Source organism: Cupressus sempervirens, chromosome 1, assembly GCF_028749045.1.
Source record: "Cupressus sempervirens isolate cs-2001-9-10 chromosome 1, ASM2874904v1, whole genome shotgun sequence".
Classification (NCBI taxonomy): domain Eukaryota; kingdom Viridiplantae; phylum Streptophyta; class Pinopsida; order Cupressales; family Cupressaceae; genus Cupressus; species Cupressus sempervirens.
Window position 1 is genome coordinate 42,601,289 of NC_143118.1, and position 20,524 is coordinate 42,621,812.

Consider the following 20,524-nt stretch of genomic DNA (forward strand, 5'->3'; position numbering starts at 1 on the left):
CCATCCTACTGGGATTGCAATAGAGAGGTCATGGAGGGCTTCACTGATTGCATGCAAAGGATGGTACCCAAGGTTGAGGTGAGAGACCTCATTGTGGTCAGGCTGAAAGTGTACCAGAATGCAATGGACAAGTTATTATATTCAGATATGGCAAGGAGAGTAAGAAATACTTAAACCCCAAGTACAATATTTGGACTTTTAGAGTCTTTCACGTGTATGATAAGTAGATAAAAACTAAGTAACTAAAATATGTTTTCACCTTGCTTTCTAACTCTTTAATATTTATCTTGTAGATCCTTGGTGGCGAAAATGGGATGGAAATGTCCAAATCTACAAAAAAATTCTTTTGCGTCCAATATTAGCCTTGTAGCTCATCTAGTTGTGAGCATAATAGGAGCTTATTTGAGGCCATTCACAAGAAGAAGAGGAACAAGCCAGCACAGATACGCCTCAATGACCTTGCCTTTGTGAAATATAACCCTAAGTTGTGAATAAGAAAGGTAGAGTTAGCACCAGTGAGTCCAACTGATTTGGATGACATGGATCCTTACTGTGATTGGACATCATAGAATAAACCTTTGTCGTACATAGAAGATGAGATCTACAATTTGGAGAGGTAGGCTATGGAGGAGGGTGGATTCGCAATGGGATTGGATGACTTTCATGACAAGGGTGAGGGCACTGAGAGAGTAGAGGATACAGATGTTGAGTCATTGTCAATGTCAGCACCTTCAACATAAGGATGGAGGTCTTGTCACAACCACAACCACAGCCATAGAAAGAGAAAACTTCTAGGACTAGACCCTATCCCATTCCAATAGTTTTTACCAGAGTTACTAGGAAGGGGAAGAGGAAGATGTAGACTATTTTCATATTGTACTTGACACTTGTATTTGCTTATAGTTTTACAAAGACAATTTTCTATTTTTAGTTTGCTTCAAAGTTTAGATTATCAGTCTATGGCTACAATCCATCGGATGTGATTCTGTATATTTGTATTTATATATATCTAGATCAGCTTGTTTGGTTGGTTTACTCATATACAAACTCATTAGATGCATCTTGTTATTGAATTTTGCAATAAATGCATTTCTAATTAAATTTAAGCAATTTTTTAAGTTTGTGATATTTTCCCGAAAGTTCCTATCTTATCTCTAATATTTGTCGATGTCTTTTTTTTACCCCGACGATAAGTTGTCGATAACAATATTTTCAACTATGGTATTGAGCATTGACAAGTCCTTTTAGTGCAATGGAAACCACACTTGTAACAAGTCGTATCAGAGCTTGGTCACAATTTCAAAACTCCTCCGTCAGTGACACAAGCCTACAGAAAGTGACGCTCAGGGGGATTGATGGCAATGCGCTAGCATCTGTCACAGGATTTGTTACATGGTCTAACTGCCTCCTACGGTTTCTATAAGTCTAGTGGTTGTATCAAGCATTAACAAGTTGATCTTTTAGGGCAACGGCAACCACACTTGTAAAATATGTCCTCAAAGAATCAGCTAATGCAAAGGATCAAACAAAACCATATCAAATACAATAACATCTAAATATCCAAATTTACTGCCAGCCCTTACTTTTATAGCAATTTGATGAACCTTCTAAAAAAAATATTCTCCACCTCATGATGTAGTTTCTAGAATAAATTGGAGAGATTTATTAAATAAAGTGACTTTTAATAATATTTATTTTATTTTTTTGAATTTTAATTAAATTAATTAAAACAAACTCATCCTTTAAAAATGGTATTTATTTTAACAACTTACAATTTTTTTTTTTTTTATTCATTTCACAGAAAAAAAGACATTACATGACCTCTATCTCACACCATCTCATTTTGGTGAACCCGGCCTTGGCTTGCATCATTTCTGATTTGGATGTTTGTATCTGAGTTTATTTTCACTAAGAATTCAGGTTTATATGCACATATTTCTGAAATTTATTGCTTAAGTACCTTGCATTCACTAATAAATCACAGTATTTCTCTTTCATATTGCTTTATTTGGTGGTTATTTGCACTATTTTACATAGTTTAATTAATTGGTTTATCAATTACACCATTGCTATCATTGCATATCATTCATTTAACCGGTTAACTAGTTGCATCATTGTTATTTCATTTTAAATCTACAGTAAATCTAGTGAGATAAATCAAGGCATTAAAAGAGTAAACTGATTTCCTTATCTTTAGCTCTAGGAGCAATAGTGTGCTTTTGGAGCCTCTTGTTTCATATGTGACCTTTTACCTTTGATTTCCCTATGTTTTGGGGCATTGCACTTTTGCGAGCTACATGTCTTTGGATGTATACTACCTTAAAGTAATTGCTCCTGATTGGCGCACCTGATCATTTTAAGTTGCAAGCATACACTCCAATATGTGTTTCACTTTGTGCACACACAACAAGATTGGTTTGTCCACTTTGATCGCACATCATGATTTGATGGATGACACTACAACACCCATTTAGCAGTAATATCCACAATTTGCTCAATGCAATTGTAGCAGCATCTAGCAATATCATATCCAAGATAACTCAGCAGATAGAGGGGTTTTTCTTTGTAACCTTCATTGGTGTGTAGCTCACCTAGCATAACATAACTTGTTAAACCTGTGTGCAACCTTCACTAATTACATGATTCAACTAGAATAATGCAACTTGCTAGACCTGTTGAATCCTTTATAACATGAGCCCTAGTACATTTTTATACGTCCTTAAAAGTCCTAGAAGTCATGCGTTGTGATTTGATATGGTTTCTAGTAAGTTCCAAAAGATCTTATAAGCCCTAGATGCGATACCTTTCTGTTTTTACATACTCCATGATGTGTTACTATTGACTTCCATCTTAGCAAGATACAATGTTAAGGACAGCGAGAATGAGATCCCTCTCTTGAAAAAGGGAAATTAACCACTTCAAAGGTTCCAGATAATCAGGCCACTGTCACATTGGATAGGTCAATGGAAGACAATATGAAGGTTCACAAGTTGGGCCTTTATAAATTTCAAATTGAGTGACTACTAGAATTAGCAATTTACAATTCTCTTTTAGCTGTTGAAGTCTGGTTTTCTAATATCTTTGAAGATCAATCCTACGGTTACCAGAATTTGAAAACAAGAAACCAATTTCTAAACTAGTCTAACTTGATAATCACAATGTAAAATAAATTGCAAAAGGTTTCAAGGGATGCAAGAGATAAATGTAAACGAAAAAAAAATTATTACATACAATGATTTTTCAAACACATATTCACTGTCACAAACAGTTAAGATGGAAACCACTTAATCATAAATTTGGATTCCTACAATTCATTAGAACACGATGCAATCACCTATGGAAATTTAGATAACAAAAGTTTTTTTCTTGAATTCATCAAAATCACAAAGCCATACGCATGCACACAAGTGGGACAAATTCTTCCTCAATGCACAAATAGAAATGATTCAACAATTTTATCTAGCACAGCACATAAGTATTCGATGATCAACACCAACTAAAGCAGATGATTGAATAAAACTAAGGAACAGAAGAAATCGCTCCTGAATCCAAATTCATTTCAAATCTACAAAGTCAGCAATATGCACACACTGAGATTGCAACAGCACTAAATATTTGTGTTCAAACAAAAAAATCCCAACCCTTGTTACAAACAAATGTGGGTTTATATTAGTGTTACCCCGGCGCGGGGGTGCGGCGGTGCGGGGGGACGTCGGGACGAGTTTCGGGTGCGGGAAAAAAAAAGCCTCAATTTGGGGACGGCAGGGGGACGGCGGGGGTGCGGCGGTGGGGGAGCGGAGGGGGGGTGGGGGGGTAGGGGAGGAGGGGAGTGGAGGGAGGGGGTTGCATAGTATATATATAATATATATGACTGAAAATGCTAATTATGAAATGATACTTCAATATATTATATAACATTAACATACCAAATATAGTTGAATACAATGAAAAGAGAAAATTGAAATTTGATTCACAAACCATAAGTTCAAACTTGAAACTTGAAACTTCATAACCATTACTAATGACCATTTAACAAATCAACTTAGTTCAAGATGCAAGATTCAAAATTCATTCTTCAAATATGATTCTATGAATATCATATATCATAAAGATGCTCATGATGACAATGAGCCGAATAGCATGAAACAATGAAATAATAATAATGTATTATAGCCATATCAAAGTGAGTACCCATGAAGCACCCTGCAAGCACTCGGGAAGCAACCAGGAAGCACCCCGCGAGCACCCAGGAAGCACCTTGCAAGCACTCGAGGAGCACCCAGGAAGCACCTCGCGAGCACCCAGGAAGCACCCACGCACCCAAGCACCCTGGAAGCACCCAAGCACTACGTCCCCCCCGGGTGCTTGACGGGTGCGGTGGGGGTGTGGCAGCAGAAAAACTCCCGGCGAGGGTACTCGGGTGCGTGACGCACCCGCACCGAGTGCGCCGGGGTTTTGACCCGGTTGCGCGCACCCGGGTTACACTGGTTTATATAGTTTTTACAACTGAAATTCGCCAAACATGTAACTACGGTTTTGGGGCATTATTTTGGGTTGAAAGAAATTTAAAACTACATCTCAACTATCTAAAACTACTTCTGATCTACAAAAGAATGAATAAATAACTTCTACATGATGCTTAGCACAGCAGTGGGGCCTCACTTTTGCCAAAATGTGCCCTAAAATCTATTGTTTGGGCAGTGGATCTTTAGCTCACTCATAACACATTTTTGGACATTGTTCACACTTTGACTTCCAGAAAACTAAAGTCCTCCACAAGCTCTTTAGATTGCGGTATTCCAAAGGAGGCAAGGACAAGTTAAAAGGTAAACTAATCATTCATGTCCATATTGACATTGAAAATAGAACAAAGCTTGAGGCAAAATCCAAGAAGTAGACTTTTATTGGGTATGGATTTACTGATTTTGGTTATTGTTTATGGGATTATATGTTAAAGCTTCATTTCAGAAATGAAACAAAGCAGAAATAACACACAATAAGACACCATGAATTATACTGGGAAACCCTCCAGCTTGTGGGACAAATATATCACTTATATATATATATATGGAAACAACAAAAGATGATGCAGTACAAGGTAGGAGAATCCCCAAAGGAGATGTCCTAGCCCCCAGCAATTACCACACAAAGGAAGATAAACAACAATGCAAGATTTGAAGCCAAGTTAAAATAATTTATTCATAGATATAACTGTTTACATGCAATGTGCCAGGCTGTAAGGCCTTCCCGGTTACGGCCAAATACAAAACAATTACAATAACAGTTATGCAAGATCCCTCAAGATCCAACCCAACTCTAGCTAGTCGAGATCCACACTCTAGTAGAAACCTCCAAGGAAGATCTCAATTTGTGCTCACAAGCCCACCAAGCAATCTCCTTGTTTTCCAAGCTGCAGCTACTAGCTCTTCTCAAACTTTATCCAAGATCCAAGTGTAAACTGCCTCACATTCAGCGCTTTATCCACACACTTTGGAAATCTTCTCTAACTCAACTACTCCATCTTCCATGCTCTCCTCCAAGCTGGATAATAATCACAATCCTGCTGTAAACTGCTTCACATTCGGTGCTCTATCCACAAACTCAGGAAAAACTCGCTCTTCAGCTACTCTCCACACTCACTCCTCCAAATGAATGAATAATGACAAGACAAAGCCCTCTATTTATACCAAACCAAGCCACAAGTTGACCACTAGCAAGTTACATTAAATAAACCCTTAAGCCATAAGTCGGCTTAGCAAGTTACATTAAATAACCCCTTTAGCCACAAGTTACATTTTATAATGCCACCTATTAAATGCATTTTCTCTCTTTTCTCCATTTTTATTTATTTTTATTTATTTTTCTTCTAATTTTCGTCACTTTCTCTCTCCTCCAATTTTATTCCCCCCCTTTATTTTTTGATGCAAGATGCTCTTGCATCAGAAGACTGCTTTACAATTCGTCCAAACACTAGGCTCAATTGAAGCTTCAATCATAGCATTTATTAACATGTAGATCATAGTAATTTCTAGTATCAATCTCTAAGAAAAATAAAAGCTATCAATCTATTCTCTTACCAATTTATCTCGGAAGAATATATAAAATTCTCTTGACCCTTCATTGTCTTGACTCTTCAATGTCTTAACCCTTCAAAGTGAGGACCCTCCGTTCTCTTCAAATAAAAAACAGATTATTTATATATTTCAAATCTAGGAAAAAAAGATCGCTCCCGATGCTATAACATCAACACTCCCTCTTAGCTAGGGAGGTATCTTTCCAGATATCGTTGCGATGGAGTCTCTTAATATGATACCCACAGTGGCTACACCCATTTGTGAAAAAACGTTTTATCATGGAATCTCACAACGTGATAATGTCTAGAGTCACTCAACGTGACGTCCACCATAGCTACTCCCATGTGTGGATAGAAGCATAAACACAAGTGCCTATCACCGAATCACTCAACATGATGGGACATGCACCATGGCTACTCCCATGTGTGGAAAGAGCAACATTTCTCAAGGGTTTTCAACTCATATTTCTTTATCTCGAGGAAAATTTATTTATCACAATCTCTTAAGGGCTTTCACCTCATACTTCTTCATCTTAGAGAAATATGCATTTATCACAGCAACATCTTTCAAGAGCCTTCACCTCAGAGAAATATGCATTTTAGCAAATAGTAAGAATCACTCATATTGAGACTCCCTCTCAACAAGGGTAGCATTTTTGCACTAGATTGACAGAGAGCTTCACATAGCTTTGATTATCACAATAAATTATAGTTGGCCCAATGTCTTAACCAAACAAAGAGCTTTCAAAGCCACACTTTTTCTCAAGCTTGATGATCCTCTACAAAGGATTTGGGATTCTCCATCTATCACTCAAGCTCCCTCTGAATCTTCAAGCTCCAATTTGCCTTAAAACCCTAGCAGCTAGAATAGGGTGCTAAAGCACAAATCAAACCTCCTAGCCAATAGATGAAACCTTTGAGCTCCTTGACCTAAGATTGTAGGGCTAATACTATCATCTCCACACTAGGAGTTGTCACTGTAACCACCTCAACTGCCCAAAGCCAAGTACCAAAACGGCTCCCGCGTCTTACCAAATGAAGTAGGTGAAGTCAAATGGGCAACTCCGGATAGAAGTGGTGGGTTAACAGGACTTGAAATGTGTCACTACCTGAGGGTGTGAGTGTATTCACTCGTGTGGCTCCAACTCCTATCTTTGAGTCCAAGGCCTCTCCCTCGGCAGTGTGCTCCCCTCATATGCTCACCATCTGGAAGCTACCTCCACTCGCCTGTGATGTGCCAACGAACTCTTCCTCCCCACAATCATAACACCCTCACCATCTAAGTCAGACTCGATCTCAAACACCACTACTTGCCTCTTACATTTCTCACTTGATTGAAACTCCCCACCAGTTCCCTAAATGTCACGATGCAGCCTGTATAAGATGGGTGGTTGGTTGGCTATACTCAACCCTGTGGCACTGTATGCTACAAGTGTGGAGATATCTAAGTGTGTACCGCCTTGAGGTATAGCCTAATGGCATGGTGCGGCATGTCGAACATTTGCATTGCAATGTCATGAATTTCTCCATTCAATTTGCCAAAATGAAGGCCCAATCATACATGACACCATTCCTGAGCTCGTTCTTCAAAGATATCTAGGCAATGGCAATATCCAGCGCGAGGCTAGCTCCTATCAAGTGGCTCTTTAAAACATCCAAGATGCACTTTCACTCACCTTGCCAAAGAAAGGACTTCTTTACACCTCTCCCTTTACTTGCATACTTTAACCTATCTTTGAGTCCAAGGCCTCTCCCTCAGCAGTGTGCTCCCCTCATATGCTCACCATCTAGAAGCTACCTCCACTCGCCTGTGATGTACCAACGAACTCTTCCTCCCCACAGTCATCACCACCCTCGCCATCTAAGTCAGACTCAATCTCAAACACCACTACTTGCCTCTTACATTTCTCACTTAATTGAAACTCCCCACCAATTCCCTAAATGTCATGATTCAGCCAGTAAAAGATGGGTGGTTGGTCGGGTGTACTCAACCCTGTGCCATCGTATGCTACATACAAGTGTGTAGATATCTAAGTGTATACCGCCTTGAGGTAGAGCTTGATGGCATGGTGCGGCATGTAGAACCTTTGCATTACAATGTCATGAATTTCTCCATTCAATTTGCCAACATGAAGGCCCAATCATACATGACACCATTCTTGAGCTCGTTCTTCAAAGATATCTAGGCAATGGCAATATCCAGCGCGAAGCTAGCTCCTATCAAGTGGCTCTTTAAAACATCCAGGATGCACTTCCACTCACCCTGCCAAAGAAAGGACTTCTTTACGCCTCTCCCTTTACTTGCATGCTTTAACCTATCTCGCTCAGTGAGTGTCAGGTCATCTTTGCGCATCAGCTGTAACAAAATATCCTTGTTTTTTGGTGATATCTTCTACACTTCTCAATCGTTTTCCCATGTGTTCCTGGATGCCAAAAACTTTGGTAGACTCATGAGTGGAAAAAGAGATTGCAATCTAATAGTGTTGGTAATCAAATATAGATTGGTGTTGTTACCTGTCATAAGTACCAATCATAGCTCGAAGAGCTACCTTGAAATCTTTAATACAGAATATCAACTTCTAAATAGCTCATTGAACTTGCATATGCCTCAAGTTTTTTTTGATAGGATGATCATGTGGGTTCTCCAGCCACCATTTCTTGCAATCTACACCATTCAAACCCTCAAAGAGATGGCATCTATCGTCACCTAGTCCTTCGCCACCTAGCTCTGTACTTATGCCCTTGTCTTTTTCCCTATGTTCTTCTATAATATCCCCATCATTAAACAAAATAAATTAATAACTTTATTTGGGGTGCCAATTGATTTTTGTATATCTCGGGCTCATCTTCCATTGGTGTAGGTATTTGTTGTGTCATGTGTCAACACATTGTTTCTCCCTCGGGAATTTTCCTCCGACGGGGTATATATGTTCGTCAGATCAATTGTTGTAGGTATTTCGATTTGGATTATTTCTTTGTACTACTAATTCCAATTGGAGTTCAATATTATTCGCCATTTTGGAAGTGGAAGATCTTCCCTACTTGGTTATTCTGGTTTTGGTGGGATTCAACCCTCACCCTATTCTGTCTTTGTATACTTTGCTTTGGATCCGACACATCTAGAGTGTCATTTTGTCTACAAATATAATTGGTGAATATCTATGTTCGACATCTTTTCTTGGCTGGCATATATCTTGCACAATTGGTGTTTTAATATCAACTTATCTAGCACACAACATTGGAATTTGCTCATTCATAAATAGCACCAATTGCACGACTTACAAATCTAATAACTTTTCGAAGAGCTGATTCAAACCAAGTATGAATATGGACAACCATCTACCAACACCAATTGTATAGGCTTCCCAACATACCATAGGGGCATTGTCATACGAACACCTTCGTACATCCATCTAAAACCTTCACCAATTTCCTACGGACTCCATAGCACCGTATGACCTCCTAGACCATACGTCTCCCATTTACTCCGATTTGTACAAGCCAAATCTCCGTATGCCTAGACTTGTTGTATGTCAAAATTATGTACCAATACATTGGGACCCTTGTTGGCACCACGGTACACGGGAACATTTCAACATTACACTCCATCCTCCTGCTTACACTTCATACCCCCCCTTCTGCTTGCAGTCCCTCCTGCTGCTTGATCCATCCTGCTTCTTGCAGTCCTACTGCTTGATTCGTCATGCTTCTTGCAGTCATGCTACTTGCAATCTATCATGCTGCTTGCAGTCCATCCTATTGCTTGGTTCGTCTTGCTCTTCTTGGTTCATCCTGCTGCATGCGGTCAGTTCCTGTTGCTTGGTCCGTTCTGCTGCTTGCAGCCAGTCCTGCTGCTTGAAATTTGTCCTGTTACTTGAAATTTGTCCTGCTAGTTGAAATTTGTCCTGTTGCTTGCAATCCATCCTCCTGCTTCACAATCCATCCTCCTCCAGAGCCCGAAATCAATCTGTACACCTATATAGGAATATTACATCTTCCCACTATCTATTTTTCCTGCAACTCGCACTATGGATGGCAATGTCGTCATTGTTTTGTTCATGGAAGAAGGTGACACCACTTGCAAGTAACTACCTTAACTAGTTTCGCCAACTTTCTTTGTGCTTGGGTCCATCAACTGTCTCCACTATTGTCATTTTGCAAACATAATATCAAAAAAATCCTTTAGGCCGATCACTTTATGGCAATGTCTCTGAGTACAGCCACCTCTTTTCGTGTGTATGCCTATGTATGGTTTGTGGCCACTGTCCTAGTTTAAGGCTTCTTCTCTTCACTCTCTACAACTACAATTGATTTCAATTTATGCTTTGAGAAATGTATCATTGATGGAATCAATGGTTATGCAACAAATCCTTCTATTAGATCTTTGACTAAGGATAACTATGAGTCATGAGCAAAAAGAATCATCACACATTGTAGGTGGCTTAATCTCACCTCATCTTTATGGGCTCATTCATAAGCCAAAGTCACAGTGGAAGCAATATGTTTGGGATGGAATAAATGTTCATGTCATAGATTTGATTGGTAGCAACATCTATTTGTGTCTCTTCCATGACATCTACCCCAAGTTCAGAACTAATCAATGCCCACATACAATTTGGACCACTATTTGGGAGACATTTGGAGATCCAAATGTTCCTCTTTTCACAAGTGATCTTGCTTCATATTGCCTTCTTCCACTTGATGATGCAAACAATATTCCCTCTAAAGATGATAGCTTAGAGAAGATTGAAGAATTTGCAGCACTTAGAGCTACAATGATCTAGTAACTCCATCTGCAGCTCCTACTTCTCCAATTGAGATAACACGTTTATCTCTTGTTAGCAGTTCCAGTGAGTTATTGCAAAAGATATCTATTTGTCTTCCTGATTGGGGTTCCTACTTGCCAAACATTGCTTCGTTGTTTATGGAGACTCGCATTTCAAATTTGGGAAACACATCTGAGGGGGTTTCTCTTCTTTTTGATGACAGCTTCATCACAGTTGGAGAATCTTCTTCCGCGTCTTTGGAAATTGGCATTCATGAGTCTCTTCCTTCACTTGATATGTCACATTGCTTGGTTCAAGTTTATCGTGCTTAGGTGATGGCTTCTTCGAGTTTGGAGACTCCCGTTCATGTTTCAGAGGCATCATTCCTATTTGATGATAGTTGTAGCAATAATGTTATCACTTTGTCTTTGTCTTTATAGCTTGTTCACAATTAGTTTCCATTGATTGCTTGTTTGTCACCTTCTATTGTAATTAAGCATGTTCCTACTTGGTTAAAAGGCATTTTCGTCATCCAAGGGCATAGTGACACATGAGCAGATTTCAGAGACAGCATCATCATTCTAATTTGGATCCTAATTCATATCCAGAATGAGAAGTGTCCCTGCATTTATACTTGGTCTATCTTCTTCCCAAGGGGAGAAATATTGTTTGTAAGCATTGGACTGTGTTTTATCGTCCAGCGCTCACTATTTCTGCAGGACATTGTTCATTATGGGGTGGGGGGGAGATCATGTCTCCTTCCTTCATTCTTATGAACAGATACTTGATTGTATATTCATGATGTATGTAGTCCTTAGAGGGTCTTGAGTCCCCCATGCATGCATCTTGTTTGTTTCCATCTCTCATTTGGAGGGAGGAATTGTCCCACGTCGCTTTCTCCCTTTCTTCGCTTTATGGGGAAAAATTTCCATTGCATTGCATATCGTACATCGGTAGCTAAATGGCAAGTTAATCAGGCCCTACCTTGAATTGTGAGTTCAAATGCATTCCCCTGAGTTGCACTTAAGGTGGGGTGTCGGTATGATCATCACTAATTACATTGAAGCTTACTTAGGATAATGCATACATTGTAGTTTGCAATTGAGACACCTAGGAGTTTGCACCATTATTTGCACATGGCAAAAGAGAAATTCCACTTTAGTTGGAAATAGGAGTTACCAAATTTGACATGTGCTTCTTCACTTTATGAGAAAAAAATTTCCATTGCATTGCATTTCATATCGTACATCGGTAGCTAATGGCCTATTAATCAGGCCCTACCTTGAATTGTGAGTTCAAATGCATTCCCCTAAGTTGCACTTAAGGGGGGGTGTTGGTATGCTTATCACTAATTATATTGAAGCTTACTTAGGATAATGCATACGTTCTAGTTTGCAATTGAGACACCTAGGAGTTTGCACCTTTATTTGCATATGGCGAAAGAGAAGTTCCACTTTAGTTAGCAATAGGAGTTACCACATTTGACATGTGCTTTGGAATGTGTTATCGAGCTTACCAATAACACATTTTTTATGCTTTTCTACATGTTATGTTTGGATTTGGCCGGTGGGAGTGTTGCAATGCATGTGGTTTGATCAAATCATTTGACGAAGACTTATTGTGATTTATTCAAGTCCTCTTTATCTCCTAGGGTGGACAGCACTAAGCCTTGATGTTCTTGGTGGCAGACTTCGTGTAAACATTGCTCATTTTCTTGTGGCCAATCTTGTTGAGATTTTGATGGATAAAATAATCTATGTGCACACATGTACGTGCATGTACAAAGGAATGAGAAAAGTAAGAGGATGTGTGAGGAAGTTGTGAAGTGATGTGAAGACAAAGTAAAGCAAACAAGGAAGAGCAGAAGTGCAAATTGCTGAATCAAACGTAGAGGTTACAAAAGTTGATCGAGAGATACTACATCTTTCATTTCATCATTTTTCAGTACCAGTTGAAAGACAATTTGCTCTTTTGGCAGTTTTGTGCAAACCTGTATCTTGCCTCAAGATTGTGCAAGTCCTCTTAGTGACCGTGAGTTGGGGTGCCTAAACATCAGGAATGATGAGTTCTTGGGCTTTTTGGCCTAAAACTTGTAATCAATTATTTCATATACTATATGAAATTTTCGCCATTTTTTTTCCCACAATAGATTTTCCAAGTAAATCTGGTGTTTATGTGTGTGTTGTCATTACTATCTTGTTGATGATTAGTTGTATTAATTACAAGCAATAGAAAATTGTGACAGAAGGGTTAAGTATTTGTTTATTGTAGTTCACCCAGCCCCAACCTGCACCCGAAGGTTTTCAGCACATTTTCGTTTGTCTACTTTAAAACACATGTGAAGGTTCAGAGACTACAGTGCCCCTCGTGGCTTCCACTGATATTCAGGATAAGGTCGAAATGAGACGCTGCCACCCCAAGACCCAAATTAAGGCCTTTGAGACTAGGACGACCCTCATGGCACATCCATTTTTAATATCTTTATCGTCATTAAGTTATAACCAATCATCAATAAATCCTCTAATGACCTGACACCAATTTAGACCCTCGAGACTCGTGTTGGTTAAGACAAAATGACAGGAGAAGATTTATGCAAGGCTTTCTGTAACGACCGAGTATATCTTGTACTGACTAGCTTAGCAGGAGTGAGCCTTCGCCAAAATTCGCCAAAAGTTTCTTTGGCAGGCTTGGATAGAAAATGGCAGGCGGAGGGTAAATCGTATGCCGAAAGGAGTCGCAAGTGTGCGCCCCGAGTTTTAGACCTATGGTTAGAAAGGAAACGTGAGGAACATTTCTAAGTATGCGATTTCACTATGTATTCTCTGTCATTCATGATGCAAGCAAGGGATGAATAACTAGGCCAAAGGCACACCCAGCTATCCAAACCACCCTACAAGAGTTAACACAATGGAAGCAAACACGAGGAACAGCACCAAGGAAAGAGAGAACAAGGATATATTAATTGATTCATCAAATATTCAGCATACATGCCCAGCTGTAAGGCCTTCTGGGTTACGGCCAATTACAAATGTACAACTTCCAAATCTCCAAATCAGCTTTTTAAATCCACATATCTCTTTTCTTTTGAACTCTCCCACCAAAAATCTGCCCTAACCCTAAACCTAAACACCCTACTTATACTTGCCAAAATGGTTTACGGATAATTCTAGAACATAGAGAAACCACAAGTTGGCCCTCATCAAATATAATTAACTATACCAAAATTAAATGTGAGCAAAGTCGGCCAAATTGGAACTAGGCAGAATGAACTAATGTGCAGTATTACAAAGAAACCCAGGATGCTCCTGCATCAGACAACCAGGGTTGGGAAAAAAATGATTCTCCTGAATCATGCAAGTGTCACACCCTAAGCTGAATCCAACTCAAATTGAGAAATCCATGTAGCATCTTCAACTGGTCTATTCTTCCACTTCACCAAATATTCATAGTAATCTTTTCCTCCTGTGCTCTTACCAACTCTTTGATCCAATATCTGTTCAACCTCTTTGATTTGCTTCTTAGGATAATCATCAGGTACAACAATTTCATCCTCTGACTCATGATACTTATACAAATCAGCAATATTGAATATAAGAGATATATCCATGTCATCAAGTAACTCAACTTTATAAGCATTACCACTATCAAACTTCTTCAAGATCTTACAAGGTCCAAATTTCTTCATCTTCAGCTTACTATATGTTCTAGCTGGGAATCTTCCTTTCTTCAGATGAACCATCACCTCATCACCAACCTGAAAATCATGGTGTCTTCTAGACTGATCAGCATTCTCTTTATACTTCTGATTACTTTGTTTCAATCTCAACTTCACTTCCTTATGCAAAGACTCCATAAAATCAGCAAATTCTTCTCCTGCAACGCTTTTCTTTTCTTCACCAACAACATCTCTCAAATCTGATATGCCTCTAGGATGCATTCCAGTAACAATCTCAAAAGGTGTATTCCTTGTACTCCTATTCACAGAATTGTTATATGCAAATTCAGCTTGTGCCACTACCATCTCCCAATTACTTGGCTTATTCCCAACCAAACATCTTAGCAAATTACCCAAGCTTCTATTCACAACCTCTGTCTGTCCATTTGTTTGTGGATGGAATGTAGAACTAAACTTCAACTCAATACCCATCTTTTTCCACAAAGTCTTCCAAAAATATCCAACAAACTTACTGTCTCTGTCAGAAATAATACTTCTTGGTAATCCATTCAATCTCACAATCTCTTTAAAAAAAAGTTCAGCAACATGCTCAGCATCTGATGTCTTCTTACATGGTATAAAATGAGCCATCTTAGAAAATCTGTCCACTACCACAAATATGGAATCATACCCTTTCATTGTCTTAGGCAATCCAAGAACAAAATCCATACTAATGTCAGTCCAAGGTTTCTCAAGAACAGTAATAGGTGTATACAAACCAGTATTTTGACTCACTCCTTTTGCAACTTGACAAACTCCACAACTCTTTACAAATTTTTGAACATCCTTATACATTTGTGGCCAATAATATTTTTCTTTCAGCAAACCCAATGTTTTATCAATTCCAAAATGTCCAGCTAATCCACCACTAAGCTTTTCTTTAATTAGATTCAACCTCATAGAACTTCTAGGAATACACAACTGAATGCCTTTGAACAACATACCTTCTTGAATGAAATACTCATCATACTTACTTATGTGATCTGTCAGATTTGGTGCTCTGCACTCTCTCCATGCCTCAGAAAAATCAAAATCAGCATCATATAACTCTTTCATCTCATCAAAATGAAGAACTTCAACCTTCATTTCAGTCAACAAATAACGTCTTCTACTCAATGCATCAGCAACTTTGTTAGTAACTCCACTCTTATGCTTAATCACAAATGTAAAACTCTGCAAATATTCAACCCACTTCATATGTCTTTGATTCAATTTATGTTGACTTCCCAAGTATTGTAAAGCTTTATGATCAGTATACAACACAAACTCCTTAGGCATCAAGTAATTTCTCCACTTCTTCAATGCTTGAACAATAGCATAAAACTCTTGATCATACACAGAATATTTCCTTCTAGCATCATTCAACTTTTCACTAAAGAAAGCAACAAGCTTACCTTCTTGATTTAATACAGCTCCTATTGCATTACCACTTGCATCACATTCAACTTGAAATACTTTGTTGAAATCAGGCAAAGCCAATACTGGTAATTCTACAACCTTTTGTTTCATAGTCTCAAAACTCTTATCAGCTCCATGTGTCCACTTGAATTCCTTTTTATCTCCCCTCATTGTCTCAGTCATAGCATTGCAAACAACACTAAAATTCTTTATAAACTTTCTATAAAAACTAGCTAAACCATGAAATGATCTTACCTCACTCACATTCTCAGGTGTAGGCCATTCCAAAATTGCTTTAACCTTCTCAAGATCCATCTTCAAACCATCAGCTGAAATCACAAATCCCAGATACACAATCTCCTCTTGCATAAAAGAACACTTTTTCAGAGTAATCAGCAACTTTTCCTCTTTCAACCTCTGCAATACTTGTCTAATATGCTCAAGATGTTCTTCCTTAGTCTTACTGAATATTAGAATATCATCCAAATAAACAATCACAAACTTACCCAAAAATCTTTTCAGAACTTCATTCATTAACCTCATAAAAGTACTAGGTGCATTAGTCAAACCAAAAGCCATAACCAACCATTCATACAAACCATCTTTTGTCTTGAAAGCAGTCTTCCATTCATCACCTTCTTTGATTCTGATTTGATGATAGCCACTCTTCAAATCAATCTTGGTAAAATACTTTGCTCCACTTAAACAATCCATTATGTCATCCATCCTTGGTATAGGAAACCTATATTTCACTGTTATCTTGTTAATGGCTCTGGAATCAGTACACATTCTCCATTCTCCATTCTTTTTAGGTGCTAATACAGCAGGTACAGCTCATGGACTCAAGCTTTCTCTGATCAAACCTTTCTGCAACAATTCATGCACTTGTCTGTTAAGTTCTTCATTCTCTGTAGGTGTCAATCTATATGGTGCTTTGTTTGGCAAACTTGCTCCAGGAATCAAATCCATACAATGACTTATACTTCTTACTGGAAGTAATCCATCAAGAAGATCATCAGCAATAATGTCTTTATATTCATTGAGCAATTTTGCAATTTCTTCTAGCACTTGGTCAATACTACCATCTGTCACTCAGTCACCACTATCTGGCACTCGGTTAGCATTATTCTCTTGCACTTGGCCTTCATTGACAAAACTTGGTTTTCTTGAAATTATGGCAAAACAAACCTGATTCTTCTTCACTTCCTTTTCAAATTGTTTCCCATTAACCATACAAATCTTTACAGTAGTACAATTAACCTCATCTGGAACTTCAATCAAAGGCAACAATGTTTGTTTCTTCCCATTCACCCAAAGAGTATATTGATTCAATCTTCCATCATGTACAGCATGTCTATCATATTGCCAAGGTCTACCCAACAAAATATGACAACAATCCATGAGCATAATATCACACAAAACTTCATCAACATAATGTCCAATTTTAAATTTCACAAGGCATTGCTCACTTACCAATATCTTATGCTCATCTTTGATCCATGAAACATGATAAGGTTTGGGATGTTTCAGCCTCTCTAACTGCAACTTGGTAACCAGCTCTTCTGATGCCAGATTTGTAGAACTCCCACTGTCAATGATCACTTTGCAGCATTTTCCAGCTATCTTACATCTTGTCTTGAAAAGACTTCTCCTTCAAACAGGTTCCTCATCGCTTCTTTTATTACATAAGGTTCTTCTCACCATCAAATTTTCTCCAACTTCAGGTCCACTTGGTGAACTTTCAATGTCTTCTTGAATCACAGCATTTCTATTATTCTGTCCACTTTCAGAGAATCTACATTCAAAAGATCTATGCCCTGCTTTGCCACATCTAAAACAATTACCATGAAATCCACTTCTAGAATAGGAATTACCTCTTCCTCGATAAGACCACCTTTCCATTCGGTCTTGCCTTTATCATCACTCTTCCATTCAGATTTGTCTTTATCTTGCATAGAATTGTCAGATCTACTACTTTCTCCATAAGATCTACCTCTACCTCTTTGGAATCTACCACCTCTACCTCTTTGTCTTTGTTCATGCTTCTTTGTCAAGATCTCCTCAGCCTTCAAGGCATACTGGTATGCTTCTTCCACACTTTCCAACTTCACAAAACTTATCTCATCTTGAATTCCAGATCTCAATCCATTAATGTACCTTGCAATTTTTTCAACATCATCATCCACATGTCCAGATCTGATGTCCAATCTATAGAATTCCTCAATATATTCTTTCATAGTCATGTCCCTTTGTTTCAAATTTTGCATCTTTCTCAATAAGCTAACTTGGTAATCAGCAGGAAGGAATTTGTTCTTTACCTTGTTCACCATCTTTAGCCAAGTTCTTATCTTCTCCTTTCCTCTCCTTTGTCTATCAGTTTGCAAGTACTTCCATCATAATGATGCATGACCTTTCAGCCTAGTGACTGCAATCTTCACCTTTCTGTTATCAAGAGTGTTTTCATACTCAAAGAACTTCTCCACATCAGAGATCCAATCCAACATAGTATTTGTATCCAATTTTCCATCATAAGGAACAACTTCTACAGCAGGCTTTGAATTTGCCCTAGACAATAATCGCAACAATCTTTCCTCATCTCAATCTTCTTCAGGTTTTGGATTATGGTTTGGTGCTGCTGCTTTATCATCACTTACATCTTCAAAATGCGCTCCTCTCCTCTAGGCTGTCTCCACAGCATCTAATCTGGCTGCAATTTGTCTTAACTGATCCAATATAACGTTATCAACATTATTTCCTCTACCACGAACCATCTTTACAAATCAAGGTCCTGCAAGATCGTAACCCTCTACAAGTTATAGGTCAAATCCACAGATCTGCCACCCTACAATTAGATCCAAATTAGGGTTCTACACAATCCAATCTCCAAAAGGATGAACTTCAGGGTCTGATACCAACTGATGCAGGCAAGGGATGAATAACTAAACCAAAGGTGCACCCAGCTATCCAAACCACCCTACAAGAGTTAACACAACGGAAGCAAACATGAGGAACAGCACCAAGGGAAGAGAGAACAAGGATATATTTATTGATTCATCAAATATTCAGCATACAAGCCCAGTTGTAAGGCCTTCTGGGTTATGGCCAATTACAAATGTACAACTTCGAAATCTCCAAATCAGCTTTTTAAATCCACATATCTCTTTTCTTTTGAACTCTCCCACCAAAAATCTGCCCTAACCCTAAACCTAAACACCCTACTTATACTTGCCAAAATGGCTTACGGATAATTCTAGAACATAGAGAAACCACAAATCGGCCCTCATCAAATATAATTAACTATACCAAAATTAAATGTGAGCAAAATCGGCCAAATTGGAACTAGGCAGAATGAACTAATGTGCAGGATTACAAAGAAACCCAAGATGCTCCTGCATCAATTCACCCTATTCTAAAACAACACAATTTATCGTGAGACAGCGATTACTGAGTGGACAATGAGTTAACCTAAAGGCCAAGAGTGTGGACGAGATTCGGACTGTGGATTCAACTCCACTCTGCCAACACAGCATAATTATGTTGATTCAAACTTGGATGAATACCTGAATTGCTGGGAAAAAAACAAAAATTCGTAAATTCGTGAACAATATTACATTGCTTCTATTCCTGATGATTAAATAGCCAAAAAGGAAGAAAAGAAATGCAACCATACCATCAGTTTCCAACAGACAAAGCGATACAAAGTCCGGATTTGAGGAGAAATTAAAAGCATCATTCCGTTCCTTGTCTCTGAAAGGGACAAATCAGAACTAAGATTAACAAGCCGCATTCCCTTCTAAAAGCAATGCTGAAAATACTCAAACTTTACTTACACGTCCGTTATACAGAAAGGGAACTTTTCGGCAACTTCGTTGGTGATATTTTCAGTCATCGACACGATGTTTTCGTATATACGCCATGAAACCGAATCAAAGCTCTTGTTATGCTGAGCCCTTACTCCAAAGACTAGAAAAATCAGACACATTAAACATAAATGTCTCCTTATTTCATCCATTACCCTGACTTAAATCCTCGGCTGCTTCGATATTTTCCCTAATCTGAAGTTTACGGTCGTAACTGGTTAAAATCCCGTATCCCTCCACAATGATCTTCCATTCATAATAATTCGAATCTCATTTGATGCTTCGAAGTTTTCCCTGATCTCATGATTTTGGAAGTCGAGGTCCAATTCGGATTCCTTCCACCATGAGCTTTCTTTTATGTTTGCATCGAATACTCTTTTGAGAAATATATGTTTGAACGAGTGAGTAGTCCACCACATAAAATTGCAGGCGGAAAAACAATCAGACGCAGGGAAATATGCCGCCCCTATGCAATGTGGAATAGTAGACATCTTGTCACTGTCAGATTAATTTAATTGATATTATATTGAAGTTTGAATGTGTCCTGTCCGACATATATAATTGTAATTATCATTTCAAACAAGCGAGAAATCATAAATGTGTCCTCGTCTGAAATCATTTGGCGGAATGATATTTGTAAGTAGATTTTCCCTTGCAATAATGAGCTTGTGTGGTCAGCTGTTTCCCCGTCCCCACTGCCCGTGGTTATACA

At 38.5% G+C, this 20,524-nt stretch overlaps 1 protein-coding gene across 2 annotated transcripts in view; it reads right to left on the bottom strand.

Annotated features, from left to right (window-relative positions):
* Positions 1–20,294, bottom strand: part of LOC149576078 (ABC transporter G family member 28-like) — a 168,746-nt gene extending 148,452 nt beyond the window's left edge. Inside the window, exons 1-2 of one of the 2 annotated variants that reach the window (XR_016361373.1) lie at positions 19,783–20,265; positions 19,623–19,699 (exon numbers count right to left, since the gene is read on the bottom strand). Coding sequence is in view for 1 of the 2 variants with exons in the window: in XM_089816266.1 (XP_089672392.1) it covers positions 19,623–19,699; positions 19,783–19,964 (259 nt within the window). In the remaining variant the exon portion in view is untranslated. Of the gene's footprint in view, positions 1–19,622; positions 19,700–19,782 lie in introns of both variants that reach the window. The other variant, XM_089816266.1, reaches the window with a different exon arrangement.
* Positions 20,295–20,524: the final 230 nt, after the last annotated feature.